Raw genomic sequence first — 13212 nt, 5'->3', positions numbered from 1 at the left:
TAGCAGACCTACACCTCCCACGGGTCTTCCAAACTGCTGGGCCACAAGCCAGGAACAGAGACGCCGAGAACAAAGCAGGACACCGTAACTCCAACTGATAACACTCCACATGGCTTCAAGGGCTTGTCTGCCTTTTAAACCCTGCTAAGGAGGACCACACCCAAGCCCAGCTGTTCCTAATTCAGTGCTGATAATACTTCTTTAATTGCTCCTTTCTTTGATCTGACCGTCTCTGTCGCATGTCGGCTTGTGCTTCATCACCTAATGACTCCAAGCTACCTGCTGGGGAGAGCCCCCCCCCGGGGCTCTCATGCTGTTCTCCTTCGTCCCATTCCTGACTTTCCTCTCCCCCGTCCGACTGTTCAGCCCCCTCCTCTTTGCTGTCATCCTCCTCCGGGCATGGAGCCAGCAGATGCCAACAGCCGGTCCCTGAGCAGCCTCAGGCTGAACCACAACATAATGTTACTGTTCATTATTGTTGAAATCAATGCACTCACCTTATTGTTTATTAGGTAATCCAGATTTTTCTGAAATATTTCTGTTATGGCAGGATTTTTGTTTATTATCTAACATTGGGTTTTATGTCCTCTTCACTTCCTGACCCCAGAGACTTAGAATATGCAGCAACTCTTGTGTTATCATTATTGCAGCCAAATAAACACAGTTTGAAAGCCAATTGATAAAGGAATACGCCCTGAAGGCTTATACTGAACTCCAGGCCCATAGCTTGTCAAGCTGGAAAATGTCACCGTTTCTGCCAAATTGTCCGGACCTTTCAAACATGTGACAAACAACTAAGTGTCTCCAAAAATATTATCCATACTCAACATTAAAAATTGTGCCATTTGTTCTCATTTCAGTTTTATATTAATCACTCTGTTGCACTCACTGAATATTGGTGGTAGACAACTAACTGTACTTTCTGTCTCCTTTAAGCTATCCCCCTTTTTCCTTTGTGGAACTGCACTTCAATTATTGATCATTAATCCTGTTTTATAATCTTTTGCTACAGATAAAGGCTATTATCTATGATCTATAGTAGAGTGAAATAATAGTTGTGGTCTGGGTACCAACAGTAGAAACATAGAAACATAGAAGACTGAAGGCAGAAAAAGACCTCATGGTCCATCTAGTCTGCCCTTATACTATTTTTTGTATTTTATCTTAGGATGGATCTATGTTTATCCCAGGCATGTTTAAATTCAGTTACTGTGGACTTACCAACTACGTCTGCTGGAAGTTTGTTCCAAGGATCTACTACTCTTTCAGTAAAATAATAGCCGCCCCGAGTTTGCGGAGAGGGGCGGCATATAAATCCAATAAACCTAAAATAATATTTTCTCATGTTGCTTTTGATCTTTCCCCCAACTAACTTCAGATTGTGTCCCCTTGTTCTTGTGTTCACTTTCCTATTAAAATCACTTCCCTCCCGAACTGTATTTAACACTTTAACATATTTAAATGTTTCGATCATGACCCCCTTTTCCTTCTGTCCTCCAGACTATACAGGCTGACTTCATGAAGTCTTTCCTGATAAGTTCTATGCTTAAGACCTTCCACCATTCTTGTAGCCCATCTTTGGACCCGTTCAATTTTGTCAATATCAGTAGAAAGTTACATGTATTTTTCCTCAATATGCTTCTTGTGTACAGCTTGCTACTGTGAGAAATAGGTGAGGGAATGGATTCATCAAATGCTTCTTATCCTCTTTTATGGATAAGGTAATTTATTCAGGATCAGAATATACTAAAAGTTTATAATGAACCGTGCAAACCATTAAGCAAATCAAGTGGTACCTCAGGATGTGGGGCTGGCCTAGTGACAACCCTGGGTCCATTCTTGGGGTCTCCTCCCCATGGGCCTGGGGCCTGCTCTCCCTGTAAGCTCCTGACCCAGCCACTCAGCCACCCAAGGGGGTTTCTGGGTGGCTCAGAGACTACTAGCATGTGCAAAGCTGTTGCAACTTTCAAGGCCTGCTTCTCAGCCAGCTCCAGGGCCCAGCAGCACCAAATGCCCGTTATATTATCATCAAATAATATACAATGTGGGGTAAGTTTTTTATATGATTTTAAACAGGATCCTCCCTTTAAAATCGCTTGAGGGCACTTTTTGCTCTTTAGTGAGTCTTGACTCTTTTTGTAGTATCCTTTTAAATGATAGAGTTCAGTCCTGAACATATAATTCCGTGGATTTACCCCCTAATAAATAAATTTAGGGCTGCAACCTCTTGATGAACTCACAGTCTAATGTTTTGTTTTTAATCTTCCTTAAAAAAAGAGAGTTTGTGCTGCCTATCTGTTCTGTAATACAATCCTGCGCAAATGACCCTTCATCACTCCGTTTGTCTGTTCTATTGATCTGTTTGTTTTCCAATGCTTCTGCTTGTGCCCTTAAACAACAAACCTTTGGGGGCAGGGCATGTGATATTTAAAAAAACCACATTCAGTTATACATTGCTGCACAAATCATGTTAGTCTGCTGAGAGTAATCTCATAATAATGCCACATCTACAAAATAGAGAACATATTTTGATTTTATTTTTAAAATCAATAATTTTCATGTAGGAAGAATAAGCTATAGAACTTGAGTTCCTGGTGTTATGTTTTTTAATATATTGCCTATCTCCCAAAGCAGATAATCTTTTAGTAATATTTATTAGTAGCCATTTTGCTGCGTTCTGAGTCATTTATTTTATCTTAGCTATTCAAATACAGTATATATTTCTGAATGAAGTGTTGCAATACATTTCACTACCAATCTATATTAATTCCTAACAGTTTTTTGTGTATGAAATGCAATTGCTATGTAAAATATTAGGTTTTAGATGAAATGATAAATAAGAAATAAATAAATAAATGGAACTGAGGCTGATGAATTTTTACATTTGCCAATTTAAGGTATATTACAGGGAACAAATATTTAATATTGAATCTATTCAAAATAAGAGGCCTTTGGATTTATTTATTTATTGGATTCTATGTCATTTCTATGGATTGAAGATGTATAGGCTAAAAATGAAGATTGTTCTTTTACTATTCTGAATGCACATGTGAAAAATACTGAACCCCCTCAGCCTTTGAAATGTAAGAACTGGGATGTTAGGATTGATCAGCAATTGCAAGATTAGGGTAAATACTGTTCATAAAAAGGGACTCAAGATCTGAACCCCAACTTTGTTTTGTTGATTGCCTTTTCATTTGCTTATGAGTACAATATAGCAGAATTCATGCATTAGCTGTATTTTCATTTCTGAAATACACATTTTATCCTGAGTGTGTATCAGTATGCATGCAGGGTATGTTCCAAAAGTAATGTAATTATTTTTTAAAAAGTAATTTATTGAACAGATTTGCACAAACACTTAAAATTCTTCAAAGTATCTAGGTCCCCAGCAGTCGGGTTTCAGGCCCGGTTACAGCACGGAAACTGCTTTGGTCGCATTGATGGATGATCTCTGGCGGGCCCGGGACAGGGGTTTATCCTCTGTCCTGGTGCTTCTTGACCTCTCAGCGGCTTTCGATACCATCGACCATGGTATCCTTCTGCACCGGCTGGAGGGGTTGGGGGTGGGAATGCACTGTTCTCCAGTGGTTCTCCTCCTACCTCTCCGGTCGGTCACAGTCGGTGTTAGTGGGAGGTCAGAGGTCGACTCCGAGGTCTCTCCCTTGTGGGGTGCCTCAGGGGTCGGTCCTCTCCCCCCTGCTATTTAATATCTACATGAAACCGCTGGGTGAGATCATCCAAGGGCATGGGGTGAGGTATCATAAGTACGCTGATGATACCCAGCTTTACATCTCCACCCCATGTCCAGTCAACGAAGCGGTGGAAGTGATGTGCCGGTGTCTGGAGGCTGTTGGGGCCTGGATGGGTGTCAACAGACTCAAACTCAACCCGGATAAGACGGAGTGGCTGTGGGTTTTGCCTCCCAAGGACAATTCCATCTGTCCTTCCATTACCCTGGGGGTATGGTACCATTCATAAATTGTATCTGCCCGGGGGAGATGTTTCAGTTCCCCCATGCCTGACGACAGAGGTGGGTCTTAAGGAGTTTACGAAAGGCAAGGAGAGTAGGGGCAGTTCTAATCTCTGGGGGGAGTTGATTCCAGAGGGCCGGGGCCACTACAGAGAAGGCTCTTCCCCTGAGGCCCGCCAACCGACATTGTTTAGTTGACGGGACCCGGAGAAGGCTCACTCTGGGACCTAATCAGTCACTGGGATTCATGTGGCAGCAGGCGGTCTTGGAGATATTCTGGTCCAGTGCCATGAAGGGCTTTAAAGGTCATAACCAACACTTTGTGTGTTTAGAATATGGGGTCTTTTAAATATTTTTAAACAGTAATTTAGATTTGTTGTAGATTGGTTTTTTTTCACTTGTTGTGAGCCGCCCCGAGTCTGCGGAGAGGGGCGGCATACAAATCTAAATAATAAATAAATACGTAAATAAATTGTCCTTGGGCCTCTACACATTTTTTCCAGCAACTCTGCCATGACCGGTACCTGCCCTGCAAGGCGTCTTCAGGGACCTCTCACAAGGTCTTCGTCATGGCTGATTGGATCTCTTCTATGGACAAAAAACACACTTTGCCACAATGTGCTACAAGTCCACAAGTCCCTGGCCAAACACCAGGTGCCAACACTGCTCCACCCCCCTGTAGTCCTGACCTCACCCCAGCAGCCTTCTTTTTGTTCCCAGCCCTGAAAGGAACCCGTTTTTCGTCCATAGAAGAGATCCAATCAGCCGTGACAAAGACCTTGCGAGAGGTCCCTGAAGACGCCTTCCAGGGTGCGTACCGGTCATAGCAGAGTTGCTGGAAAAAATGTGTAGAGGCCCAAGGACAGTACTTTGAAGAATTTTAAGTGTTTGTGCAAATCTGTTCAATAAATTACTTTTTTTAAAAAATTGCATTACTTTTTGAACGCACCCTGTATATCTCCCAATGTAAGATGCAGATGGCAGTGGGTGTCTGCATTAGAAATCAAAGATACCTAGAGTACTATTTTGTTGTTTTCTTGACGCATTGGCCAAAATTCTAAAAAAACTGATCTGTATTGTCACTAAAAACAACAAGCAAATATGTGGCATAGAGGTACAATAAATGCTGTTATCCTATCCTATGCTTTCTCTATTTTACATACATACATCTTGACCAAAGCTTTAATGGATAACAGAGATCAATATGGGCCTCTCCATGACATGGAAGGTTGTTATGTAGAATGGAGGAAGAGCAAATGATGTATTTTGTTCATTGTTGAATGTAGCAAATGTTGAACTCAAGCTTAATCCCCCGCCCCCTTATTTAAATTAATCAGATTTCTGTCTGTCAAATTTGGGAAAAGGAAATCAGCGGTAGTCATCCAACCTCCAAGAGTTCAACAACAAGCAACAACAAACCACCATGGTGTTGGTTTAAGTGTCTATTTGGGATATTTAGGAGGAATAATTGAAGGCGCATTGTTGCTGCCACTGTTCCCAAATATTTAACACAGGAGACTGGCATGACACCTAAGTTCTCTTAAGTTTTTCTACTTTTATGATAAGCCCTGACTGTATAAGAACGTATGAAACTTCTTCCTTTTACATAAGATATTCTTAACATAGAATCCTCTATGCGTTAATGTAGGATCTGTTCATTTTAAAACATTGCATTGATAGTCTTTTTTTAAATAAGCCAGTTGATACATTATCAGAGACCAACTTTTAAAAAAAATACTATAGTTCAAAAGAGGACTGGCTTTGGCATCTTTTCAGAAGGCATTTGTGAATATAACCTCAGCCATTTGTTTAACTAAACACAGTGCATGCCTAAATACATTTTACCTACTACTTCCCAGCTGAGGCCCGTCTCTAACAACTAGTGTATTTTGCAACAAGCTGCTCAACAGATGTCATTCTGGTTGAATAATACTTGTGCGTTGGCTAACATTACTCAAACTTTGATCACTTTAGTTCAGCACATCAGTCTGGCATTGTGCTTTATACCAACATAACACTATAAGTAGAAATGCCTTTCAGGCTTAGAATAGCAAAGGAATGTTATTGAAATCAGTGGAGTTACAGATGAATGAATGGAAAAAGGAGAATACTGTTTATTTCATAATGCTGTGGTGTTGTGTTTTGGAATTAGAACGGAATGTAAGGAATCCAGTTCCCGAATATAGTTATTTTTACTTCATTGGTGTTCAAGAACAATATTTATTCTTATTGTTATTTTTGTAGATTTTATTATATGACTAACATTGGTTTCTTAGATAAGCAAACTCCTTGTCTTTATAGTATGTGTCTTATGAAAATAATATTAATTTCTGTAATAAATAAAATTGGGAAATTATTTTGTGTCTTTTATTTCTGGACATACTAACATTAATTTTAAGAAACACATCATAGTACTGAATTTTCTTAATGCCAGTTATAATAATAGTCATATCTGTTGACCCCTGACATGGAAAATATTTTTTAAAGATATTCTTAACTGTTTAGGAAGCATATCTTTAGTCCCCATTCTGAACTTATTGATTTGTAATCTAAAACCCAAAATCTTGAAGTTTTTCTTGGTTATCCTATATGTACGTGTGGGGGGAGGGGGCGAGGAGGGGAGGGAGGAAGAGAGAGAGGGAGAGAGAAATAACAAAATAGAAATATTGCTGGAACCACATTAAGAACTAATCTGGCAAAGTTTCATTTGGTATGCAAAAATGGTGCTGTAATAACTTTTTAAACTTTTGCAACAAGAACAGTTTTGAAACTTGTAGCACATGAAATATAGCTATTATGCAAAAGGTTTCTTAAACAGTTCAACAGCCTACACCACTTGCAGGGAGTAGTAGTTGGTCAGTAGTCTGCCAAATGCAGAGCTTGCCTTGGTGGTTCTGCAGTTGACCTCAATGTCAATTGTCACTGCACGGGAGAAGATGCTGCCAAGGTATGCAAATTGGCCCACTGCTTGCAACTTTTGTCCTTTCACTGTGATGGTGGGCTCTTGCTGTTGGGCTTTTGGAGCTGGCTATGCATCACTTCGTTCTTCGGTATGTTGATGAGGAGGTCGAAGTTGTCGCATGCTACTGCAAATTTGTCCGCCGTGGCTTGCATTTCCTGCTCTGATCCCTTTTTTATATCTTTCATATTCTTTTCTATCCAGTTCAAGGGCTACATGATGTTATTGACCGGGTAAAAGCACACAAAAATGATACAGTAATCTGGCCATAGGAGTAAATTCAGCTTATTCACTTCACTGTAATTTCACAGTATTCCAGTTCATTTTACTGTAAGGTCACTATTTTCTTTAGAATCATGTTTCCCAGTCTATCTTTCATTGAGATTTTCTTTTTAAAAAAAAAAAATCCAAAAGATTCTAATTTACTAGTAGGATCTGTAGACTGAAATTACTGAATTTTGACATTAATGTATCTTTCTTTCTGATTGCTTTGAAACCAGATTTGTATATTATGAAGGGGCATTTCCTTCTTGTGTACCCTTTATTTATATTTGCTACGTGTACCAGGTACTTTCTGTGAAACATTTGGTATGGAAACAAACAATAAAATTTTGATTCTAGTTTTCATTTGAGGAATTATTGATTGCTTTAAAAAAAAAGTCACAATTTCTCAACTTGAAACGGCACATACAACTGTTGAATTTAAATTACTGAACCAGGGATGTTGGTTGTATAAAATAAGCATTTGCATCCATTATTTATTTGTTTGTTTGTTTGTTTGTTTGTTTGTTTATGGCAGGTTAAACGAAATGTGTATGACTTGACTAGTATCCCTGTTCGTCATCAATATTGGGAAGGCTGGCCTGCTTCTGCTACAGATGACTCAGTAAGTCAAAAATGCTATAGCATTTTTTTCCTCACCTATATTGTAGTTTTCTGTTGGAAATATTTATTACATTTCAAAAATATTTCTACGTAAATATGTTTTGTAATTTAGTACGATGTGTCAAGCTTGATTCCAGTTGATTTCATACCTATGTACAGTGGTACCTCTACTTATGAACTTAATTCATTCCATGACCAGGTTTTAAAGTAGAAATGTTTGTAAAAAGAAGCAATTTTTCCCGCAGGAATCAATGTAAAAGCAAATAATGTGTGCGATTGGGGAAAACCACAGGGAGGGTGGAGATCCTGTTTCCTCCCAGGAGAGGCCCCACGGAGGCTTCTCCACACCTTTTCCAGCCCTGTTTCCTCCCAGGAGATTGCTAGAGAGGCACTACGGAGGCTTCTCCCCATCCTTTCCAGCCCTGTTTCCTCCCAGGAGATTGCTAGAGAGGCCCTACGGAGGCTTCTCCATTCCTTTTCTGGTTACAGTTTCGGAGGCTCGGGTTTGTAAGTGGAACATGGTTCTTGAGAAGAGGCAAAAAAATCTTGAACACCTGGTTCTTAGCTAGAAAAGTTCGTAAGTAAGACGTTTGTAGGTAGAGCTACCACTGTACTTTTAAGAATATTGAAGCAGTTTGCCATTATCATCTTCCAGATCTTTTCTTTTTTTATGGCATTTCCTGGTGGCCTTTTATCCAATTACTAAATATCCTGCTCTGTTTAGCTTTTCACTATTAGCCAAGAATGGCCAGATGCTCTTATTCACGAGTGTCAAACTTGCGCCATCACGTTGCCGTCATGCAATATTTTTTTTCTTCGTAGAGTTGGGATGGATGTGGCCTGCACGTGGCACATCTGGCCCCCGGGCCCGCAGTGTGACACTCCTGCTCTAATTTATCTGACAAGTACTACATTAAAGCAACTGAACCATTAATTTATGGCTTCTAAATTAGGAGAAAATTCTTAATACATATTTGTATAGTTAAAAACTACAGTTGATATGATGACAAGTCCTTGAAGACATATTTTTGTCAGTAAGCTTGGGAATCCTATTTGGAGCTGATCAAATGGCCTGCCTTCTTCTGTTGCCACTGCCACTGGAGGGGTTGAGATTGAATAAGGTTTAACTTGTGGATTTTTAATGATTGTTTTTTGATCTTCTGGAGTCATTGTGTATGTGAATGGATGGATGGATGGATGGATGGATGGATGGATGGGTGAATGAATGAATGAATGAATGAATGAAGAATATCATTTGTTAAACTACCTTTTCAATTGCTTTTGACAACACCTGATCAGATGGTATTCTACCATGATGTTCCTGCAAGAAGATATCACAAGTGCTTAGTCTTGTGTATATCTATTTGGGAATATGTTTCATGAATGTGAGACTATTTTTATTTTTTTAGAGTTGTGTCATTTTATACATTTTTTTTTACCACTTATGTAGGTTTACACAAACACTTGTTAAAAGAGATCATAGGAAGGAGGGAATTGTATTTCTTGTTCTTTTGTACAAAGAGGCAATTAGGACATAGATTAACAAGGTTGAAAGGGATATTGGAGGTCTTCTAATCCAACCCTTGCTCAAGCAGCAGACTCTATTCCTGGTTGTCCAATCTCTTCTTGAAAACCTCCAGTGCTAGAACACTCACAATTTCTGGAGGAAAGCCTGGTTAATTGTTTTCATTGTCAGGAAATTTCTCCTTAGTTCTAGGTTGGATCTCCCGTTAACAATTTTTCACCCATTACTTCTTCTCTTGCCTTCATGTGGTTCGGAGAACAGATCAATTCAATTTATTAGACTTGTATGCCGCCCCGACTCTACGGAGAGGGGCGGCATACAAATCTAATAAATTGTATTGAATTGAATTGACCCTCTCTTCTCTGTGGCAGGCCTTGAAAAATTGGAAGACTACTATCAGGTCGCCCCTAGTCCTTCTCTTTGTTAGACTAGTTCTCCCAAACATTTGTTATACGGTTTAGCCTCCAGATCCTTTATCATCTTTGTTGCTCTTCTCCGTACTAATTTTAGGGTCTCAACATCTTTTTTTCCCATCATTGGCCTTTAATATACATCTATGGCAATAACATTCTTTTTGCTTTGATATTACCCCATGTCCATTCAACAAAGCTTTCAGACTTGTTTTTGTGCATTTTTGGAGAGGTGTGGTGATTTCTTACATATAATGTACTGTCTCCTCTTTTGAATTTTTAAAAACAATTTGTATCCTTCTAGCGGTACATTCCTGTCGTAGGTTTCATTCACCAACAATATTGTACCTGCCCTCTGTGCTAAGACAAATGGTTCATCCTGTTTGTTCATATTTTTTGCCTACAGTACATGCATAAATTGAAAGTTGTCTTCAATATGTAAGAAAACAGATGTTTCTGGCTGTAGTATCTGCTATTTGATATGTAGCATGTTAGGAAATAGTTGTCATACTTTTTAAGTTCACTTAGATTCTGAGGGCAAAGAATGGCTTTTCATTGCTATACATTTGGCACAAGAGTGCCACGTTGGTATTTTCAAGGAAAGTAGCTGTATTGGATGTAGAACTGAAGCTTTTGACAAAAACAAACATAGACAAGGTTAATTGCAACCTCTGAAATATATTGGTGTATTGTCATCTGTTGCTAGTTGAGTTTAGGCCAGAAAGGATTTGAAAACCCATGATTTCTAATCCAAATACCAGCAGCTGTTTGGAAACTAGCCAACTAAACAAAAAGGGAAAGCTTTTCTGTATGATAGGATGTCCAGCTTGAATAAAACACACAAATCTATTTTAAACTCTGTTTTAACAAGTGACAATGTTGCAGGTGATTTTCTTTTTCCTTTTCAAGTTTAATGAAATTGGTGATTGTTAAGTCATCTGCTTTTCAAGCAAATGAGTCTAGAAAGCTCCCCGCTTGAAACTACTGCAGCTGAGCCCCGTCAGCTGTGTAAACATTTCTGAATGTGTTACTCCCAAAAATATAATTAATTTTTATCTGAAATTAAAACCTCCAACTTAATATTTATGAAGATTTAATGTTAGTAATAACAGTCTGAACAATTGCCCCTCCTTTGCTGTTTATAAAGTTTGTTTTTAAGTGTTAAGTGTTAGTTTCCCCCTTTTTAAAATTCCAGGTTTTTGTAAATACAGTAACTTAATTTTAATAAATGTTTCAGTGATTGCTCTTCAAGAATATTGATTGCAACTTCTAATAACGAAAGAGTTAAAGATAGACTTGATTAGAATACTTTTAATTTACTTTTCATACAGCATAAAAATACTTTGTTATACCACAGGAGGGTTTTTCAGTACAGTTCTCGTTAACCTTTGCCTTAGCAAACAGGCAACTAAATAAACTTGCAATAATTAGATTCTGTGTAATCGAGCCTCTTATGAACCTAATAAGCTTCATTCTTCTGCATTAAATGCAGAAATGCATCAAAGTCAAGAGCCCTTTTTAAAAAAACTACTGCTCCTCCCTTTGGAATGATAGCATGTTCTTTGTTTGCTATTTTTAGTCTAATAAAATATAGGGTACAGACTGAAGTCAATAATGTCTTTAAGGTGTTTTTTTTTGCACACTTGCACAAAGAAAATCAGTAAGTAAAAGTGAGCCTGTAGGGGAATATTTTCATGCTGTGTCAGTTTAACTGTGAGAAACAAGGAGCTTGCAAAATTGTTAAAATGCCATTTCACACTTTAAGAATGGCTTTTTAGTTTCTATAGAATGTAAACATTACTAGCACTGGGAGTGTGTAATTGCTTCATTTCATTATAACATAAGCACAGTTCCTGATTTCCACTTACTGGTTAAATTTCCAATGTAATATTTTGGAAGAAATATTTGATACTAGAAGCTTTACTTGCATGATTTATGGTTCTGCTATCTGCTATTGTCTGATTTAGGGTTTTTTGTTTTTTTTTACTTAAACCATTCTCTTATGGAGCATACCGTAATACTGTATATCGTATTGTGATGAGACTTAAAATGGCAACACATTTAAAATTATTAATACCTTATGGAATAGTTACAAGAAACAATTTAATCTTTTAAACAGTTACTGAAGAAAAATGCATATTCCAGAAGGATGTTTTCTTTTGCTCTTTTTCTCAGTTAAATTTCTTAGTTGCGTTTTTTTTCCTAAATGAAAGAAATTATTTGGATGCACATCTCTGCAGTCGGTTAATAAAGTAGCAAACAGAATTTCCTTGTGCTCAATCAAGTGGCACTTAAGGCATTTAGCATGATGGAGTAATAGCTTACTCTTTGTAGACTAATCATGTTAATATTTAGAAGGGCAGGCCTTGATTTAAAGTCCTATTTTAACCTATTCCAACAGGTAAGGAATATACTAGTTTGCCATATTGGCATTACTTAGAAGTACATATATAAAATAATTTTGTTTCAATTTCAGTTCCACATTAGTAATAGCAGATTCACAGAAAGAAGAGTTATTTGTTTGTTTGTATCTTGCCTTTATACACACAAATGACTCTAGGCAATGAAATCTAACATATCTTCCCACCATCTCTATTTTCCCCCACAGTGTCAATCCTGTGAGGTGGTTGGACTGAGAGAGAATGGCGGGCCCAAAGTCACCCAACTGGCTTTCATAACTAAGGCAGGGTGATCAAGGCCTTTTTTTACTGAACTTTCTAGTAGATTGTAGCAATATTCAAACAACTGGAAAGTTATAATTGGAATTGCCCAGTAGCTCCACCATCATGGTCACTTGCCTTCTCACTGGAATTTCTTTAGGAATTAAATTTGTGACTTTTCCTCTTCTTCTTGTTCCTTGTCCACCCCAAAGAAATAAAACCGAGAACAGAAAACAGATGGTGCTTCTGAAAACTAGAATTTATTTGCAGGATGTTTTGGGAAGCCAACTAAAGTTACCAAAGATTTCAGGATGACGGTCCTTATAGCTTTAACCAAAATTTTGGAATTTTGGAGCAAGGGTTGATTATTGATTCAGATTTTCACTTAACAGTTCAGCAGAAATAATATACCCTATTTTTCGGAGTGTAAGACACACCGGAGTATAAGACCTACCTAGATTTTAGATGTTAGAATGTCTAGGTAATATAATAAACCTTCAAAACTTTAAGTAGAGGTAGTGTAGTAATGAGGGTTAGTCAGTCAATGAATCAGACTTAGTACAAAATAGAACAATATTAATATATACAAATAGGCAAGAATGGTAGTAACACAGTCCAATATTATACACATATAATCCTAATAATGGTTTACAAACCAGATTATCACACATAGTAAGTATACACACAGCAAATAGAACTCTCTCTAGTACAAACTCCCCCAAGAGGAACATCGTTGGCTCCCTCTTATGGTCAACCAGCACATGTTTCTTAAAGGTACAGTCTTAAACTTACATTGTTAG

The 13212-nt window shown here is 38.1% G+C and overlaps 1 protein-coding gene across 1 annotated transcript in view; it reads left to right on the top strand.

Annotated features, from left to right (window-relative positions):
* Window positions 1-13212, top strand: part of FAF1 (Fas associated factor 1) — a 227529-nt gene that overhangs the window by 107835 nt on the left and 106482 nt on the right. Inside the window, exon 8 of the mRNA XM_070745898.1 lies at window positions 7732-7818. Coding sequence (XP_070601999.1) covers window positions 7732-7818 — 87 coding nt within the window. The remainder of the gene's footprint in view (window positions 1-7731; window positions 7819-13212) is intronic.

The sequence above is a fragment of the Erythrolamprus reginae genome, chromosome 3 (assembly GCF_031021105.1).
Source record: "Erythrolamprus reginae isolate rEryReg1 chromosome 3, rEryReg1.hap1, whole genome shotgun sequence".
Classification (NCBI taxonomy): domain Eukaryota; kingdom Metazoa; phylum Chordata; class Lepidosauria; order Squamata; family Dipsadidae; genus Erythrolamprus; species Erythrolamprus reginae.
The sequence above is the reverse complement of the archived record's forward strand: the minus strand, read 5'-3'. Positions and strand labels throughout refer to the sequence as shown.